The sequence below is a fragment of the Lontra canadensis genome, unplaced genomic scaffold (genome assembly GCF_010015895.1).
Source record: "Lontra canadensis isolate GAN:19392208 unplaced genomic scaffold, GSC_riverotter_1.0 scaffold3, whole genome shotgun sequence".
NCBI classification, from domain to species: Eukaryota; Metazoa; Chordata; class Mammalia; order Carnivora; family Mustelidae; genus Lontra; species Lontra canadensis.
In genome coordinates, this window is record NW_022630997.1 from 20,573,385 (window position 1) to 20,592,389 (window position 19,005).

General features: G+C 55.2%; 1 protein-coding gene across 1 annotated transcript in view; it reads left to right on the forward strand.

Moving 5' to 3' along the window:
- SLIT1 (slit guidance ligand 1) overlaps positions 1-17,950 on the forward strand; it is a 162,860-nt gene extending 144,910 nt beyond the window's left edge. Inside the window, exons 26-37 of the mRNA XM_032883205.1 lie at positions 3,216-3,379; positions 5,096-5,220; positions 5,504-5,601; positions 8,271-8,410; positions 8,540-8,633; positions 11,146-11,283; positions 12,556-12,793; positions 14,247-14,377; positions 14,818-14,972; positions 15,980-16,268; positions 16,606-16,817; positions 17,607-17,950. Of these exons, the coding sequence (XP_032739096.1) occupies positions 3,216-3,379; positions 5,096-5,220; positions 5,504-5,601; positions 8,271-8,410; positions 8,540-8,633; positions 11,146-11,283; positions 12,556-12,793; positions 14,247-14,377; positions 14,818-14,972; positions 15,980-16,268; positions 16,606-16,817; positions 17,607-17,845 (2,023 nt within the window). The 3' untranslated portion in view covers positions 17,846-17,950. The remainder of the gene's footprint in view (positions 1-3,215; positions 3,380-5,095; positions 5,221-5,503; positions 5,602-8,270; positions 8,411-8,539; positions 8,634-11,145; positions 11,284-12,555; positions 12,794-14,246; positions 14,378-14,817; positions 14,973-15,979; positions 16,269-16,605; positions 16,818-17,606) is intronic.
- Positions 17,951-19,005: the final 1,055 nt, after the last annotated feature.

Consider the following 19,005-nt stretch of genomic DNA (forward strand, 5'->3'; position numbering starts at 1 on the left):
AAGGGGTCTCAAAACCCCAGCCTGCGGGTAGTGGAGAGGGTGAGTGGTTGAAACCATGTGTGGCTCAGAGCTGGCTCTGTAGACGAACAAAGAAAACGCGTGTGTCAACCACAACTTAACTTTAGAATAGCAGTATTGACTTTGGGAGTTTTTATTATTCTTTACTGTTATTTTTACGTAAAGAGTCAGAAGGGGACATTTAGACCGGAGGTGCACACGGGGCACCTGGCTGTCTCAGTGCGTGGAGATCGTGACTTGATCTCGGGGCTGAGGGTTGAGCCCCACTTTGGCTGTGGAGATGACTTATAAATAATAACCTGAAGAAAAGATTTGAGGTGCACTTTTGCTGCCCTTTATGGGGAGCGGGTAGACATAGGGGGAATCGGCGTTGTGACAATCCTGACCTGTCAAAGTCTCCACATTCACAGTGGCTTCAGTCTCTCGGGCATTTTCTCTAAATGAGCTAGCTACAGGACTGAAAGAAGAAGTCATTCATAATAAACTTTCAGCTCATGGCTCATTAGCAGACCACACTCCTACAAGTGCACTACAAAAGAAATTTTTTAAAGTCAGTATTGACATTTTGAATAATATAATCACATTACCTTGCACTTTTTATGTTAAAAATATTAATCTGGTTAACATAAACATTTTAAATATAGCACAATTTTTGTATTCCTGTTATTCACAAAAAGTCTTTTTTTTATTTTAAACACACACAGCTTCAGAAAAATCAGAGCCTCTGAGCTTCCTCGACCTCTGGCAGCCATGACTCTGTTCAGTGGAGAAAGGAAGGTGTCGCCCCCTGTCCCATTAGCCAGGAGGGATGCTGTCAGCAAATCAGGACAGAAAAAAATGAAACACACGTCGAGGTTGAACTGGCCTTCTTTTCCATGTTGCGTTATTCCCTTGGTGCCCATCGTAGGTTATTTGTGCTTGTCTTCCTGCCCCCCTCAGATTGCAGGCTCTTTATCGAGTCGTAAAGTGAGCCCCAGAGAGGGGACGCGGCTTGCTCAAGGTCAGCGGGCAGGGAGCAGCCGCGCTGGGGCCCGAGGCCAAGTCTTGCCCAGCCGCCTTGTCACACTGTGCAGTCATCCGCTGGCCTGTTTTGGGGAATTCCTGCTCAGAGCTGCTGCTGTTTTCATCAGACCAAACACACCTCGGGGGAGCCGCTTCCTCTCTATCACCCAGAAACAGGTGGAAAAGGGCAGCGCAGCCGTTATTTAATAATGTGCCCATTCTCATTATCATCCCACAGCCTTATACTTAGAAAATAGTGTTGATATCAATGAACTACAGGCCCAAAGCTCTGATTTTTCTCTTTGCTGGACCCAGGAGCTCTGGCCCCTGCATTCTCCCAAAGCCGGCTCTCACTCCTCTCTAAATCTCCCACTGTTTGTCAGGGAGGTGTTGAGTGTGGCGGCTGGTTGGTGAACACTGCAGGGCTGGGGGTGCGGGGTTGGGTCGGGGTGAGGAGGCAGGCCTGGTCTGACGCTGCTGCCGGCCAGCACGAGCTGGTACTTGTTTGGGAGAGCAGCTCTGAACATCCTGCCTGAGCTTCCTCTGTGCCCCGAAGCCCATTTCTAGGCACCTGTTCTAGAGAAATGCTCATGCCATTGGAAGCCACCAGAATGTCTGGCAGTAGGGAAATTGCTCAGTAAGCTGAGAGCTATCCATTCCTTTGGGATGCTATGAAGTGCTTTGATAAAATGAGGGGGGGGTCCCTTTGTGCCGACCTGGGAAGATCTCCAAGACGTGCCACTTAGTGACAAGAAGCTGCCCGGTGATGATCCAGGAGGTGGATATACTTTGAGCACTGGGTGTTGGGGGATGGGGATTCAGGAGGGTACGTGATGTAATGAGCACTGGCTATTACAGAAGACTGATGAATCACAGACCTGGACCTCTGAAACCAATAACACATTATAAATTAATTAATTGGATTAAAATAATTTTTAAAAAAAGAGCCCTAAGTGTAACTCTGGGAGAAACCGGAAGGCTACAGGCCTGGGCGTGGTGACCTTGTGACACGGGTCCTTCTGTGCTTGGTAGTGATGTGTTTGGGGGGGTGGTGGGCAACCTTTCTTTGCATCGTGGATGTATTGTAGTTTCTTTCTATTGCAAACAGTGCCGTGATTAGTACCGCTGCGCAGATGACTTTACACACCCAGGCAGGTGTATCTGTGGAACTCCCAAAAACAGAATCACTAGGTCAAAAGGCCACTGCATGGGTGATTTGATAGACATCACAAAACCCTCTCTGTCGCAGTTAATGCCATTTTGCTCTTCCACCAGTCATAGGAATGGGCCTTTTTGAAGAAAACTAAGGGGACGTTCACGTAAGATAAAATGAATCATTTTAATGTGTACAATTCAGTGGCATTTAGTATGTTCGCCACGAGGTGGGGACTTTGTTTGCAGTACTTGGAAGGGGTTTATACTGAGAATGCGTTCGTGACTCCTTGTTTAATTAAAAATGAAAAGAAAAATGAAAGAGTATGGGCTTCAGAGTCAGACGGCTCTGGGTCTGGAGCTGGGGGCTGCCCTTCTTCACTGTTGTGTGACCCCAGGGAATTTACTCGGGCCGCGTGAGGCTCAGTTCCCCCTGTTGGATACGGAGAAGAAAGCTCACACCGTGGGGCTAATGAGAAGATTCGATGTGGGGCCGTGGGAAAGCAGCTGGTTCCTCTCAGCAGTAAATGGTGGCTCCCCGCCCCCCCCATGCACTCTGGAGGCAGCCCTGTCCTCAACAGCCCTGGTTCAAATGCCACCTCCTTTCCTCTGTGCCATCGTAGGCAAGTGCCCAACCTTTTCAAGCCTGTTTCAACATATGCCATGAGAAGAGCTGGCTGTGGGGAGGACTGAGAAGATAACACAAAGGGGGCGCCTGGGTGGCTCTGTCCGTTAGTTGTCTGCCTTGGGCTCAGGTCATGATCCCAAGATCCTGGGATCGAGTCCCTACTCGGCGGGGAGTCTGCTTCTCCCTCTCCCCCTGCTTGTGCTCTGTCAAAGAAATAAATGAAATCTTAAAAAAAAGAAAAAAGAAGATAACACATAGGAAGTTTTTAGAGCAGCGCCGGCTGTACAGTAAAGGCTCACGCCATGGGGACCATTAGGATTTTTGGCAGCCCCTGGCTGAGTGCCTGGCAAGCTCAGTGCCTGCTGGGTGAAGGACCCCATTCGGGATGACTGCTGCCCTCTGCTCTCTGATGCAGGGCCATTGGGGCCAACCCTCTGTACTGCGACTGCCACCTCCGCTGGCTGTCCGGCTGGGTGAAGACAGGCTATAAGGAACCGGGCATTGCCCGCTGTGCGGGGCCCCCAGACATGGAGGGCAAGCTGCTCCTCACCACGCCTGCAAAGAAGTTTGAATGCCAAGGTGAGCCCAGGAGCACGAGAGCAGGGGCTGGGGCGGGGCTGTAGGTACACGGTTGCGTCCCCACCACCCGCAGCCGGGGGCCTACGGGACCTAATTTTGGCGGGGCCTTCCAGGGTCTCCTGTGTCCCCGTGGTGTCCATCCGAGTGGGGGGGTCAGGTGGCAGGAATGATGGGCCTGCTGCTTGTTAGCATGGCTACCTTCTTTCTATTCTTGATGTCCAGCCAACGAGAAAAGCTGGGTAGAACGGCTCAGGCTGTGAGGGCCTTAATCCCTCTCCCTGGGGTTATGTAAGGAAAATAAAAATAGTAGCAGCATTTCCCGACACTCCCAGCCTCTCAGCAGCAGGAGGGCTCAGGGCTCCCTTTGGTAGAAATTGTGCTTGGCCCTGATCCCCCCCTCCCACCCCAAGTCACTGGACCCTGCTGCCACTCTCCTGACATTTGCAGAAACACAGGGCCCCAGTGTGATTGGAGACTCCACACACTTTGCCCTGAAGCTGCCTCACCTGGGGTGTCTGGAAATTCTCCTTCAGAGGTGGATTGGCTGATTGACTGATGGCCCGGGAGCCCAGCTGAGCCAAGGGAGGGGGCTGAGGGCTGCCCCAGGTCCAGCTGTGTGCGCCGGGGCCAGCAGGGGGCTCAGCCCCTGCGCTCTGCAAGCTCGCAGCCCTCCATCGGAAATGAAACTGACAGCCCTGGGTTCATGGTCACCTGGCGTGCAGGCTGCTGTCACGGGAGTAACATTTCAGAGGGCCCTGATTGGCAGCGAAATATTGGTTCGGTATTTAACTAGTGGTTATTAGATGGTATTGGTAAGTTAAGAAAATTTTTTGTTGAAATATAACATGCATAACATCAAGGTACACAGATCATAAGTGGGGGGGGGATTCCCTGGATTTTCTCAGACTGAACACACCAGGGAAATAGCACCCAGAGGAAGGAACAGAATCCCAGTACCTGGGGAATCCACTCATGCTTCCTTCCAGTGAAAAGTGTTTGTCTATTTTAAGTCTCATGCCTCTTCAGCAGGACCAATATTTCTCCATTTCTAGAAGGAGACCTGAGTGGAAACCTGAGTTTTATTCTTGTGAGGTCCTCATTCCCCTCACAGGTGGTGCCCCAGGCAGCCTGGCTGCTGGCTCCTGGCCCACTTCCAAGTTCAGGGAAGAGGACGCGTGAGTCCTGCGGGGGCTGGAGAAGGTCTTGCCTGTGGTGATGGGACAAAGTCCCCCCCCACCCCCCATTCAACCTTGGAGAGAAACAACTTGAAGGCAAATGTACTTTTTCCTCCTAAGCATAGCCCCTCGCAGAGCCGTGCCCCTCCCTGCCGAGGTGGCTGCCTGCGGACTCCTGCTCCTTGGGATGGGGCTGGGGTGGGGAGCCAGAGCCCACCTCGGTCATTGTGATTGTGACGCCCTCACACTGATGGCTTTGCCCTGACCACTATGTGGGGGCTCCATGGGCATCCAGTGCCTGCCCATTGAGTACATTCCAATTAGCATATTTAGTCCTCATGGCCCCCGAGGCAGGTGCTGCGACTAATCTCACTTTATAGAGGTCAAGGGGAGGCGGGCTGAGAAAAGAGAGCATGAACGTGACCCAGAGGAAATACAGGGAGGGCCCAAAATTTCCTTGGGGAGAGGACTTCCGCCGCTCTCCCTGAGGGCTGTCCTGCCCTCCTCTCCCTTCTGCCCTAATACCTGCCCCCTGCTTCAGGTCCCCCAACCCTGGCTGTCCAGGCCAAGTGTGATCCCTGCTTGTCCAGCCCATGCCAGAACGAGGGCACCTGCCATAATGACCCCCTTGAGGGCTACAGGTGCGCCTGCTCCAGCGGCTATAAGGTGAGTGGAGGCTGGGCCCGGGGAGGAGGAGGAGGGCTGCTCTTTCCAGGAAAGACGGGGTTAGGCTGGCTTGTTCACCGCTTTGCCCACCGTGTCCAGGGCAGGCGCGTGAGGGAGTGTTTAACCAATGACCCAGCATGTGAACGAGTGAATGAATGAAGGAAGGAAGGAAGAGGTAACTCCTGGGCCAGGGCAGCTTGCTGCTGCGGGGCTGGCTGTTTCTGTTGGCTCACAGCAATCCCTGGGTGTCTCTGAGGTCCTCATCACTCCCTTTGCCCCCCAGGGCCGAAACTGTGAGGTGTCCCTGGACAGCTGTTCCAGCAGCCCCTGTGGCAACGGAGGGACCTGCCACCCACAGGAGGGCGAGGATGCTGGCTTCATGTGAGTTGCCTGGTGGGGGCCAGAACCTGGTGGGAGGGGTGCTGACCGGTCTAGCACCCAAGCCTGGGTGCCTCCCTCCTCCAAGTGGGATGGCCCTGCGCTCCCTGTGTTGGAGGAGGAGGTGGGGCTGTGCTGGGGAGGGCAGCTAGCGACCCCTCCATGCCAGGCCGGACCCCTGTTGCCTGGAGAGATGGGGGCCTGCTGAGTCTCAGCAGCACGGAGGGCTGGGGCTCAGAGCTGTGTGGCATGCCTATCCCTGCCCCAGGCCTCTCCCTGCTCGTGCCAGGGGCCAGAGGGTCTTCTGATGGTCCTGGCAATCCGTTGCTAAAGGCATATGTGGTGGCAATGCTGAGGGGCAGTGCAGGGGTGTTTTAAACCCCCTTAATCTTCACTAACTCCCAAGGCCTCTGACCTGAAGTCAAACAGCTGCTGGCTGTGCCCATGTTGCCTGAAGGCAGGGCCCCTCACCCGATGCTTGGTATCAGGCAGCCTGCAAGACAGGTGGGGAGGCCTTCCCAGAGGTGGGAGCAAGTCCCAGGCGCACCATCCGTGGCCTCTCCCCATGATCTGGGTCCCACTGGTCACACCTGGGTAGCCGATGCCTACCCCGCCTTGGACTTCGTGAAGGGCCAGCCCTCCTGACTCCTGTCTGACCTTCCCACGTAAGCGCCCCCACCACGGATTTCCCCCAGGCCCCTTCAAGGAGCCCCCCACCTCCCCAGAGCTCTCCTGGACCCAGAGTTTTTCCAGAGGAATATATAGTGTTTAGTTGCTGAAAATAAACTGCCAAGCGAACAAATCTGCTCTCTGGAAAATGATGTTGAATCTACTTGGCAAGGAGGGCCAAACCTGCCTTTGCAAACCCGAATGGCTAGATGTAAAAAGTAAAACACTAAATAGGCTCTCACAGGTCGTCACCTTGGAAACTGCGTCCTTACAATCGTCTCCCTCCTCCTCTGGGCTTTGGCAACCGCTCCATCCAGCCCACCCCCCCACACCCGCTGGACTCTTGAGGAGGGGTGTTCTATGGAGCTTGGGCGGCTGAGAGGACCCCTCTGCAGAGGACGGGTGCAGCTGGGGTAGCCCCCTCCAAGCTGGAACTCTGAGCTTCTTACCTTTGTGCACACTCACCCGCGCCAAACAGGTGTTTAAACTACATCTCCTCTTGTACGTTCTTAGAGTGACAGCCAGCATTTTTCAGTGTAAGTTGAACTGTTTATTATAAAAGAGTTAATTTCCAGGATATGGAACCTTTAAATATGAACCTTTAAAAATCTCCCTTTTTAGTTCACTTTTATCATTTTCCAGTGGAATCTGATGAACACAGCAATTTGATCCCATTTTTTAAAAATCACCCCAACAAACTCATTTAACAGCTTAAAGCTGTTATCGCCTTCCTTTTCTCCTCGAACTAGTATTTCAATTTTACTCCTCACCCCCACCTCCATTTCTCTTCTAATGTCTATGTTCTGATGCTCAAGTCTGTTCTTAAGCCCGCTGCCCTACTTCTCTGCCACCCATGTGGGGATGTAAGTTTATAGATTTTTGTTTCTTGTCACCATCAACCTCTGAAAAGTATCCTTTGCAGAGTTGTCATTACAATTGTCAACAATTGTAATGACATTGTCAGCAACAAAACTCAACTCCACAAACTTCGGTAATTGTTACACATGAAAGGAAAATGTTACGACTCGTAATGAGCTAGGTGGGGCTTTTTGTGTGTGCTTTTCTTCTAACTGGTTCCTGTGTCCCAGGATGAATGGGACCGAATGAGAGAAGGCTCAGCATCCAACATGTTCCTTTTTTTTTAATCTATGTATACAGCTAGAAATGTTGGAAAGTTGGTGCACATAAATCACTGGGATTAGAAGTTTTATTGTAGCATGTCACTCAATTATTTGAAACCCTTCCGATTTTATATGCCCAAACCCCAGACTGATCTGTCATCAAAAGTTATTTTTAATGCTCGATCAGCTGACCATTCAGTGTTGTTGTTGTTTTTTGTTTTTTGGTTTTTTTTTAAATACACAGAACTGGAATGTCTTGCAAAAGTGTTTGTCCTGTCGGGAAACCTCTGCCTTCTTAATTGTCCCTTTATTTGGTGCGCGAGGGTTTTAGGCTCCAGCAGTCCCAGCTCACACTCAGGCTGGGGAGGTGTGTGTGCATTTCTGAAGCTCTGGAGTAGGTCTTTTCAGGCAACAGTTCAAGTTCTGTGCAGAACTTGAAGGATCTGGAAAATTCTCAGACCTCTCTGACCCACCTATCGCTTGGAAGACCCCGGGTGCTCCCTGGGGAAGTCTCCACGAGCTGACTCCTGCTCCCCCTCCAGCCCTGTTCTCCCCTCCTCCCTGATGTGTGAGCTAAGTGTCCCCGGCCTCTGTGCACCCTTCCCAGCCTCCGTGTGGTACCATCCCAGTACTTCCCAACTCTCGTGTGGTTGCCTATCTCCTCGTTGTCTCTCCAACTAGACTGTGCGTGAGCCCCCAGAGTCCAGGGCTGTTTGATTCACTCTAACCCCAGCACCTAGTGAGGGTCTGGCCCGAGGTGGGGACCAGAGCTCTGGGATGAGGATGGTCCCGGGGGACATGGGCTTCCACCGGTGCCTCAGGAACGCTGCTGGCCTGGCTCGGGCCCACCTGGCGCGCGCTCTCCTCACCCGCTGCCCTCAGGTGTTCCTGTCCCACCGGCTTTGAAGGACCAACCTGTGAGGTGAATATGGACGACTGTGGGGAGCACGCCTGTGCCAACGGGGGCGTGTGTGTGGACGGCGTGGGCAACCACAGCTGCAGGTGCCCCCGGCAGTACACCGGTAAGTGCGGTGGGTTTCATGCCCTGAGCCTGTTCCTGGCTGTGGAAGGGCTGCGGCAGGTCTCTGCTGGCCCAGCTGCCTGGCAGAGCATGGCAGCAGCTTCTCTCCCCCTTCCTCCTTCTTCCCCAGGAAGGGCCTGTGAGCAGCTGGTGGACTTCTGCTCCCCAGATTTGAACCCATGTCAGCACGAGGCCCGGTGTGTGGGTACTCCAGATGGGCCCAGGTCAGTGTTGCGGGTTTTCAGGGCCAGACAAGGGCATGGGCCTTTAAGTCCCCTCATCTCTGTTCTCCCCGTTTTATTTCCTTACTTGTCAAGTGGGTTTGGTCCTGGCTACACAGGGTCCCTGTGAGTCAGTGTGGGGACAGGGTAGTGGTGGATGCCTTGACTGCTCTGAGCCCATCTTCCCCTCTGCAAAGTGGGCCCCCCTGTGGCTTCCTCCTGGGGTGGTTGCGAGGGTCAGATGAGCAAACGCGTGGAAAGCGCTTTGCTCCAAGGCTGACATCTGGTAGGTGCTCCGTAAAGGGCTCTTAGCTTTCCAGATCCACCATTTCTCCTGCCCAAATACAAAAGGCACAAAACTCTGAAAAGCAAAAGCCCATTTGATAGCAAAATCTGGTCTGACCAGAACATATTTGGTAGTAAGACCTGACCCGCACGGTTACAAAGCTACTTAGGTTCACTATTCTTGCCATGTAGTTTGAACGTACGTAGAATTTGCTGCAGAAATGTGAACATGTTTAACTAAGGGGCTGCCCCAGATCCCATTGCTGTGTTACATAATGCTTTAGGCCTTGTATAACCTTTCTAAAATCCCAAGATTTCAGAATTGCAAAACCTGTCTGAATAAGAGGTCTTTTGACTGTTGTCGCCTTCTTTGTTACTGGCTTATATGGAAGTGCACGGTCACAAGAAGAAGACTACATGAAGGTCGTGGGCTTTTAAAATGTTTCCAACTGCAGTTTTGTAAACACAGTCCCATTTCTGGGACCCGTTCCACCAGTCAGGACAGCACAGGTGGCCAGGGTTGAAAGCCTGTGGCTGAGGGACCAAACCCCAGGCACTCAGGCGAGGGTGGGGAGTGGAGCCTCCCACGGAGCCCACGGTCCAGCTGGGGCCACCCATGGACAGGGGCAGGAAGCAAGAGAGCGGGGTTCCTGAGGCCTGGTCTGAGACCGAGGGGGTGCACGGGAGCCGAAGCTGCCGCGCTTGCCGGTGAGCTGCTGGGGTGGAGTTGGCACGGCAGACCGAGCAGCAGTGGCAGACCAAGGGGTTCACCGGCTGCTCAGATGGGGGCTGGACCTCAGGCAGTGGGCTAAAGCAGGACTGACCCCCTCCCTTCCCTCTGGAGGGAGGACGGGCCTCACTCCGCTGCGCCTGGGACTCAGCGGGCATTTGGTACATTCACTGAGTGAGTGAGTGAAGGTGAACGTGGGCAGAGGCTTAGCTACCGCAGCATTGTTCAGACTGCGGCACAAGCCCTAGTCGTGGCCTGTAAGCCAAACGGTGGGTCAAGATGAACATTAAAAACTAAAATAGAGGGGTATCTGCTGGCTCAGGTTGTGATCTCGGGCTTAGTGCTCAGGGTGGAGTCTGCTTGTCCCTCTCCCTATGCTCTTCCCCCTGCTCGCGCTCTCTCTCAGGAATAAAAACAAAAAACTAAAATAGAGAAACTATCTGAAAATCATGCCATTTTATGTAGTAAGGAGTAGCATTATGGTGTAAACTGGCTTTAGGGGTGTGTGTGTGTATACATACATATATGTACGTATATGTATTATTTGGGTAGAAAAGTATTTAACAGCTTGAAAAACTGGGAACAAAAACATCCAGGCGGGAGCAGAGCATCTGCCTGCCAGGTTGTGTGATTGAGCTGTGGAGTTTGCAGTTTAGTTTGGAGGAGTTTCCCACAGGGATCTCTTGATGGCAGCTGGGAGGGCTTCCTGGAGGAGGTGTGGTGTTGCCCAGGTTGGACTGAGGCAGGGAGAGAGAAGAGGATGTGCGAGAATCAATAGGCATGAAGGCAGGGAAGTGCTGGTGGGGTGGGGATTGCTGCCAGTGGAGACAGGTCTGACCACAGGGTGGGCCTAATTGGGGTGGGGCAGGACAGGGGGTGTCTTGCAAGGCTGTGACTGAAGTTAGGTGGAGTGTGCTCTGTCTGTGACAGGCAGATGGCTGCTCTTCAGATGACGGGAGCAGCACAGTAGAGCTGGGGGCTGGGGACTGGCCTGGCATCCCTGAGCGGGGGTACTAGGTTTGCTGGGGCAGGGCTAGGAGGCTGGTCCAGTGGATTCGGGGAGGCTGAAGAGAGCTAGTTGAGCCCTATGATGCGGGGCCTTGTTCTGCTGAGCGAGTTGAGAGGGGCTGAAGTTTGGCCTTGGATGTGCTGTCAGTGGTCAGGGTGGGTCCTCCATGACAAGATCCCCTTCTCCTGCCACTGGATAGCCAACCTCCCAGCCCAGAATCTGCCCCCACACAGAGGCCCACACAAGCTCTCTTCCTGTACCAGAAAAGGGTCCCAGGATGCGCTGGGGGACATCTTTCTCTCTAGGGCTCTGTTTGACCTCCTGGTTGTCCCACAGATGCATGGGCCTTAAGGTTCTCGGTCACACACATGGCCCCCAGGCCCCACAGGTTTCTGAAGGCCTGACCGCCCCCCCAATCCTCTCCCTCACCTGTTTGCCCCTCACTCCTGTTCACCCCTCCACCCATCCCCCCAACCCCATTCGCCTTCCAGGTGTGAGTGTGCACCAGGTTATGCAGGTGACAGCTGCAGTGAGAACGAGGATGACTGCAGGGACCACCGCTGCCAGCACGGGGCCCAGTGTGTGGACGAAGTCAACAGCTACTCTTGCCTCTGTACTGAGGGCTACAGGTGAGTGGCCCCAGGGCACCGTGAGCGACTGAGGCCTCCTAGCCTCCAGCCCCAGAGCTGGCAGGAGCACCCAAGCACAGCTGGTGGAAGGGAGTAAGGGTCCGAGCCTGAAAGTTGGATCCTGGGGGTCTAACTGTGGCTATGCCCTCCCCAGGTGTGTGACCTGGGAAAGTTCCCCAGTCAATGAGATCATAAGCACAGGGTCCCTAAACTGTTTGGTGGAGGGACTGGGAAGTGGGTACAGAGTACTGGCCAGTGCCTGCCACGTATCTGTCCAGTGAGCCAATGAAGACCCGTCCTGGCATAAAGGTGGCTTCTCTGAAGGAGAAGGGGTGGGGCATCCCTCCCCTCCTTCTGGCCACCTACCTCCCATGCTCTCCTTGAGTCTTTTTTTTTTTTTTTTAACGGTTTTATTGAGCTATAATTCACCCAGTTTCTGTATATAATTCAGTGGCTGGTAGTATACTATCAGGATTGAGCATCTATTAACCATAATCACCACTTTCATTACTCCAGGAAGATACGCTGTTCCTGTCACCCTCCACCCCAGTCTCTGCTCCAGGCAGCCAATAATCTATGACTTGTGTCTACAGAGTCGCTTGTCCGGGATGTTTCCTATAAGTGGGATCACACCATCTGTGGTCTTCTGTGACTGGCTTCTCTCCCTTGGCCTCATGGTTTGGGGCTTCATCTGCGTGGCAGCATGCATGAGAACTGCCTTCCTTTTTGTGGCTGACTAGGATTCCACTGTACGGACAGACCACAGTGGTGGATCCGTTCCTCCGCAGAGAGACCTTTGAGTCGTTTCCGCTCTCGGAGGCCGTGAGTCCTGGTGCTGGGCATGCAGCGTGGGTCAGAACTCCCTGCTGGTGGTCCTGTCCCCTTTTATTTCTTTAGTCATTTGAATCTTCTCGCTCTTGCTTGTGTCTGTTTTTTCTCCTGTGGCAATAGTAAATTTGCCGGCAGACTTGACTACCCTGAGCCGTGAGTGCTTCTCAAACTTTAATATGCACACGACCTTATTAAGCAGATTCAGGTTTTCTCTTCTGACCGATGCCCAGGGGAGAGCGATGATGCTGTTCCAGGGACCACACTTGTTTCTCACCTCGTTCTCCATATCCTTCTGGCTCCTAGTTCTCTCGGGAAAAGTGTTTGTTAGGAGCATCTTCTGTTCCCCATGATGTTCAGTATTTCTCTCCAGGACATGGGAGGGAAAGCTGTCCCCTTGCCCCTTAGCTCAGCCTTCTCTGACCTGTATCTTTCCCCTTTCAGTGGGCAGTTCTGTGAGGTACCTTCCCCTGCTCCCACCCCCAGAAGCCCCTGTGAGGGGACTGAGTGCCAGAATGGGGCCAACTGTGTGGACCAGGGCAGCGGGCCCGTGTGCCAGTGCCTCCCAGGCTTCGGCGGCCCTGAGTGTGAGAAGCTGCTCAGTGTCAACTTTGTGGATCGGGACACCTACCTGCAGTTCACAGACCTGCAGAACTGGCCCCGAGCCAACATCACGCTGCAGGTGCGTCGTGCCCAGGGTGCCCGGTCAGAGAAGGGAGTCAGGCAGGTCAGAGCAGTGAGGGGCATCCCTGCCTGGGAGAACTGGGAGGAGCCTGTGTTAATTAAAACCCTCTGGATGTGGGTAAAGCAGATGTGGGAAGGTTAGTGGGTCACAAAAGCAATCTCCGATCAGGGAAGGAGGGAACAGGGGAAGTGGTCTCGGGGTCCTCTCTGGCCGCCCTGTCTCGCCTGCTCCTCAGCACCAGTCTCCAGCACTGCACACTCTCCATCTGGCTGCAACACAGCCAGAGTTGGCTCTGGGCTTCAGCTCTGGCCTTGTATTTTTAGCCTCCTGGCCCTGGGGCCCTTACTTTGCCATTCCATGTCTTTAATTTCACCTCCCAAGGTCAGTTTGTGGAGGTCTAAAAGCACATCCCACTTGAACGGCACTGTCTGCCCAGCAGTTCTCGGGGACGGAGAAGAGGGAATGTTGCACGATGAAATGATCAAAGTCCACATGTCCTCCTTGGCCGGCTCTCTTCCTCCAGCTGCACTCCCCACCCCAGCAGCCACGTCTTCCTCCTTTGCTCCCAGAGCCCCTAAGCCTCCCAACATGCTCACTGTGCTTCCCCACTTCATCACCTCTCCCACATCCCACCCACGTTCACTGCACTACAAGAACACAGCTAGCCTAACTGCTCGATAAAATAAATTCCCCCACGTCCTCCGGCACCTCCACAGAGAGGTGGGTCTGCCCTGCTGTCCTGTTGCAGGCTCTGCCTTGCCAGCTGGTTGGACAGCAGTCACCGACCTCAGGGAAGATCTCTGGCCTGCCTTCAGTCACTTGCCTGTCTCTGGCCCAGCCATGAAGTCCAGCCAGATGGGGTGCTATGTTGGGTCCAGCCTGGGCCCTGTGCCAGCCCTATGTGACCAGGGAGTCGCTTTACCAGTTTACCAAGAAGTGGTGGGGGAAGAGGGACAAGGCAGGATCATGGCCCCTATAGCACTGTAGAGCGCTCTCCCTCCCAAGATAGCTCCAGCTTTTGCATGCATGGCTCCAGAGATAGGTACTACCTCCTGAATGGCTCCTTCCAGCTTGGGGTGGTCATGGCTGTTAAGAGCCTTTGTTTACTTGTCCTCTTGGTGGCTCCTAGAGGTCCACAGAATGGGCTACCTCACGTCCATTGGACTTTCCTCTCTGGGCAGATGCCTTTAGGTCTCTTACCTGCCCCTCCTAGCACAGTTTCCAGGCCTCAGCTGGTCCATCTGCCTTCTCCTACTGGCAGTGGATGGCATGTGAACCAAGGGCTACTAGCTTCTGTCAGCATCCCTTGGAGGATGTGTCCCCTGGGTAGGCTGGGTTGTCAGGGGCCACCACTCTGCACATAGCACTCGTCTTCCAAATATGGATCCCCCATTTGCCCCACCTCCTTGGGCCACTGCTACGTGGGAGAGAAAGTGCCCTTGCCCCACAGGTCTCCACGGCAGAGGACAATGGGATCTTGCTGTACAATGGGGACAATGACCACATTGCAGTGGAGCTATACCAGGGTCATGTGCGTGTCAGCTATGACCCAGGCAGCTACCCCAGCTCTGCCATCTACAGGTAAGGCTCCATCATGCCCACCGCCCTCCCTCAGGATCTCCTGGTTCAAGAGCAGGCCGTTATTGGGACCACCAGAACTGGGCTGCTCCAGTGGGAAGGGCCTTTGAACCATCTAGTGTGGCCCTAGCTTGGAGCTGAGGCCCGAGCAGTGGGCCCACCCTTCCCTATCCCGTCTTCTCACTGGGGTTTCTTTAGGGGGAAGGGAGAGATGGTAAGTTGGAAACCCCTGTCCCAAACTGCTCAGCTTTGCCCAGGGAGTTCCAAGGAGGGAAGCAGGAGGGACTAGGCCCTAGGCCACAGTCTACACACCCTCCTTCCTTAGAGATGTTATTCCTTGGGAAGCAGCTGCGTACCAGTGGCCTTTCTGGGGAAGGGCCCAGGCAGAGATGGGCCAAACTGAAGCCCATTCCCTGGGGTGGGGGCACCCCATCTTCTTCCAGTGCCGAGACAATCAATGATGGGCAGTTCCATACCGTTGAGCTGGTCACGTTTGACCAGATGGTGAATCTCTCCATCGATGGAGGCAGTCCCATGACCATGGACAATTTTGGCAAACACTACACGCTGAACAGCGAGGCCCCCCTCTATGTGGGAGGTAAGGACCTGGCCCAGGGAGAGGCTGAGGCTCACTTAGGTGATGGCGACAGCCATTCCAGGTGGGGCCTCTGTTGCTCTCTGGCCTAAGGCTTGCCAGGAGGGCGGATGCCCAGGCCACTGGACTGGGGGGTATTCCAGCCCACTGGTGGATGGCCCTTCTCGTCTGGAGTCCAGGCTGACCAAGGACAGGTACCTTGGGTTTGATCTGGGGAGCCTGGAGCTTTCCCAGTTGTTTTCCAAAGTGGGCACCTTTCCTCTTGGCTCTGGACCAGCAGGAGCTTGTCAAGTATTCAGGTCCTCGGAGCTCTCCGCGGCCCAGAGCTGCTGCATGAGGCTCCAGCACAGAGTCCCCGCATCAGCTGGGGTGCTCCAGCTGGCTTTCCATGCTTTGTACCTGCAAACATTTCCAGGTGCAGACAAGTCAGGTTTCTGCAACAGTGGGGTTTTCTTGGTGCTGTGGAGGGCCTTGGTGAGACTCTTGAGCAGGAAGGGAGGAGAGAGCCCTGAGTTCTCATTCCAGCTCTGTGGTTTATTAGTTGTACAACTTCAGGCAAGTCACAGAGTACCAGATGGGGTTTAGCCATTCCGACCTCAGAGGGTTGCTGCGACGACCACAAAAGCAGGTGACAAAGCTCTAGACCCAGGTCCTCTGGCTGCTCTTGGAGTAAGGAGGTAAGAGCTGGTGTCCCGCAGTGCAGGAAGGCGCCTCGGGCGAGGGCAGCCTGAGCTTAGGCACCCGGGGCTCTTTGTCAGCTGGCTGCTACAGGCTTGGCGCCCCGGGCTCTAGTCATATAGGGCGCAGGCTTTCTTTTTCTTCTGGGAAAGGAGTCTGGACCCTGCAAGGTGGCAAAGGACCTTGGCCCAGGGTTGCAAAGACCGAAGGACAGAGGCTGAGGGCAGGAGGGAACCCTGTGCAGACGCCCAGCAGACCTCAGTCGTGAGTGCCAGGCATGGTCTGAGCCTGCCTCAGCCCAGCTCTGTCCCCTCCTGCCCCCGCCCTCCCAGGGATGCCTGTGGATGTGAACTCCGCCGCCTTCCGACTGTGGCAGATCCTCAATGGCACCAGCTTCCATGGCTGCATCCGAAACCTCTACATCAACAACGAGCTGCAGGACTTCACCAAGACACGGATGAAGCCAGGCGTGGTGCCGGGCTGTGAGCCCTGCCGGAAGCTCTACTGCCTCCATGGCATCTGCCAACCCAACGCCACCCCGGGGCCCGTGTGCCATTGTGAGGCCGGCTGGGGGGGCCTACACTGTGACCAACCAGCGGACGGGCCCTGCCATGGCCACAAGTGAGCCCTCGCCCCCTGCCCCCCCCCTGTAGGTTCCCTTCCCTTGCCTGCCAGCTCCTATCCCCAGGGTGAGGGCTGCTGTATGGACTGTATTCTTAAGCCCCTCCAAACTGGAACATGTGGCCCAACAAATGATTTTGATTTTTTCTAGTTTCCAGTTTTTATTAATAGGAAGAGGGCCCTAGGGGTGGCCAGGGGTGACAGAATCCCATTTTGCTCCCTTTTGCTCTTGGGTACAATAGAACATCCCCTGACACCATGATTGGGATTGTGGGGTGCCCTAGGACTGGACTGGCTGCAGCCTATTCTCACAGTACCTTTCCTCCGTTCCCTCTAGGTGTGTCCACGGGAAGTGTGTGCCCCTCGATGCTCTTTCCTACAACTGCCAGTGCCAGGATGGGTACTCGGGGGCTCTGTGCAACCAGGCCAGGGCACTTGTGGACCCCTGTGGGGGCCTGCGGTGCCTCCACGGCCACTGCCAGGCCTTGGCCACCAAGGGGGCACACTGTGTGTGTGACCCCGGCTTTTCGGGCGAGCTGTGTGAGCAAGGTCAGGGGCCCCCCTCCTGACATGCCCTCTCCACAACTTGCAGTAGTGACTTGACTTTTCCTCCTCCAAACCTGGCATCCCCTTCTGTGCCCCCTCCCCTCTCCTGCACCCTGGACTGCTCTTGGACTGTAGTACCTCTGGGCTTTGAGCCCCACCACCAGACACATAGCCCAGCTTGCCCTGAAGCCCCCTTACCCAGGGCATGTACCCCCTTACCCATGACCCCTGTAGCTGGGGGGGGGTCTCCCCTTACAGAAGAGACTGCCCAGGGTAACAGCTCCTACCCGAACCTCCACATTTTGGCCCTGTTACTTTGGGCCCCTGGGAGCAGCAGAAGCCTGAGGGTTGGGAACTCTTTCCCAGGCCCTCCCTGGCCCCTGTGACCAAGATGCTTCTGCTGGAATAGAGACTGCTAAGGCTGGGCAGAGGGAAGTCCAGAACGCAAGCACCTTCAGGGTCCCACAGACCCCCTGCTCCTGGCACAATTTCCTTCTCTATTCTTGCTTTCCCAGCTGCCAGCCTCCTCTTGCACGGAGCCCACTTACCTGGCAGCCCACGCTGTCCTGGAGGGTCCTGGCAGCTAGAAAGTTCTTCCTTCCTACTCACTGGACTGTGGGCCCAGGAGGAAGACCGTGCATGTGCATGTCTGGTGGGGACGGAGGTAGAGTCTGACCACTGGAGGACCTGGTCCTTGGAGGCTGCCTCTCCTCCTCCTCTTGCCCTCCCCCTGGGCTGGCCTTGGCCCACGGGTGGGCCCTGAGGCTCTCTCTTGGTGTCTGTCCTATCCAGAGTCCGAGTGCCGGGGGGACCCTGTCCGGGACTTTCACCAGGTCCAGAGGGGCTATGCCATCTGCCAGACCACGCGCCCGCTGTCGTGGGTGGAGTGCCGGGGCTCATGCCCAGGTCAGGGCTGCTGCCAGGGCCTGCGGCTGAAGCGGAGGAAGTTCACCTTTGAGTGCAGCGACGGGACCTCTTTTGCAGAGGAGGTGGAGAAGCCCACCAAGTGTGGCTGTGCTGTCTGCGCGTAGTGCCTGGCTGGACAGGGAGGGGTGAGGTGGGCAATGGGACACGGCAGCAGCGGAGCCCGGTGGCCTGCAGCCGGGCTGGGGGTGTGGGCCAGCGGAGCAGCTCCTGGGCTGACCTCCCGGAGAACAGCACTGGGGGCGGGATGGGTGGGCGGGGCCCGGGCTGCAGGTTGCCCTCTCCAGAAGTGCCTTGCACAAATAGGCGCTTAATAAATATTTGTTGAATGAATGTGTGCTTGAGGTCAGGCCAAGAGTGCAGAATGGTGACACCCCCTGCTTCCTTACTACTTGGGTCTGAAGAAGGGACTGGCCCCTTCCCAAACCAGCTTTTCCTTCTCACCTGTGGCCCATACTGGCCTCAGAAGGCCCTTGCCCCCTGTGGATGACCTTGAAGCCTGCCCTGGGGTAGCCAGCCTGGCTCTCTCCTCTGCTTGCTGCTGCAGCATCCGCTAGCAGTAGGCCAGGCTGCAGAGGGAAAGGGCCCCTCCTGCTGGCCAGGAAGGGACTGGCCCTTGTCCCCTGGGCTGAGGAGCCCTGAAGCCACTGCTCCATGGGGAAGGAGGCTGGGGAGGGAGGTGGGTCTTAGGACCAGTCCTCTAAATCCTAAAGTTAGGGGTTGACCACAGTAGCTTCAAGGAAGGTGGAGGCAGTGTCCCCTGGGTCTGTTTGGGGTGGCGATCCCACCAGAGAGAATGGGGGGTGGGGAAGTGAAGGGGAGGTTAGTTCTTGGCTCCAGCTTAATAACCACCCCATCCAGACACTGACCACCAAAGGGGTATTGGTCCTGTGCTCTCCCAGCCCCTAGCCAGGCAGGGGTCTGCTCCCATGGACACAGGGCTCAGATCCCTCACAGTGCAGACCAGTAGGGAGCAGCAGTACAGGCACCATGAAACCTCTGCTGCCTCTGTGACTCTGGGCCTCCATCTCCCCAGCCATCAGATGGTGAGGTGGTTTGACTGAACATAGGTAGGAGCAATGTAGACCCTCCCACTGTGGCTCCAGAAGGGAGGCTGGAGGAGCCAGAAGATCCACTGTCCTTAATCACATCAACAAGTGTTTACCTGCCTAAGGGCTGCTGGTACAGGGCTGCTCTACTGGACAGATATGAATGAATGTAGCGCATCCCAGGAGTAAACAGGATGCCTGGGAAGAGAGGAGCCGAA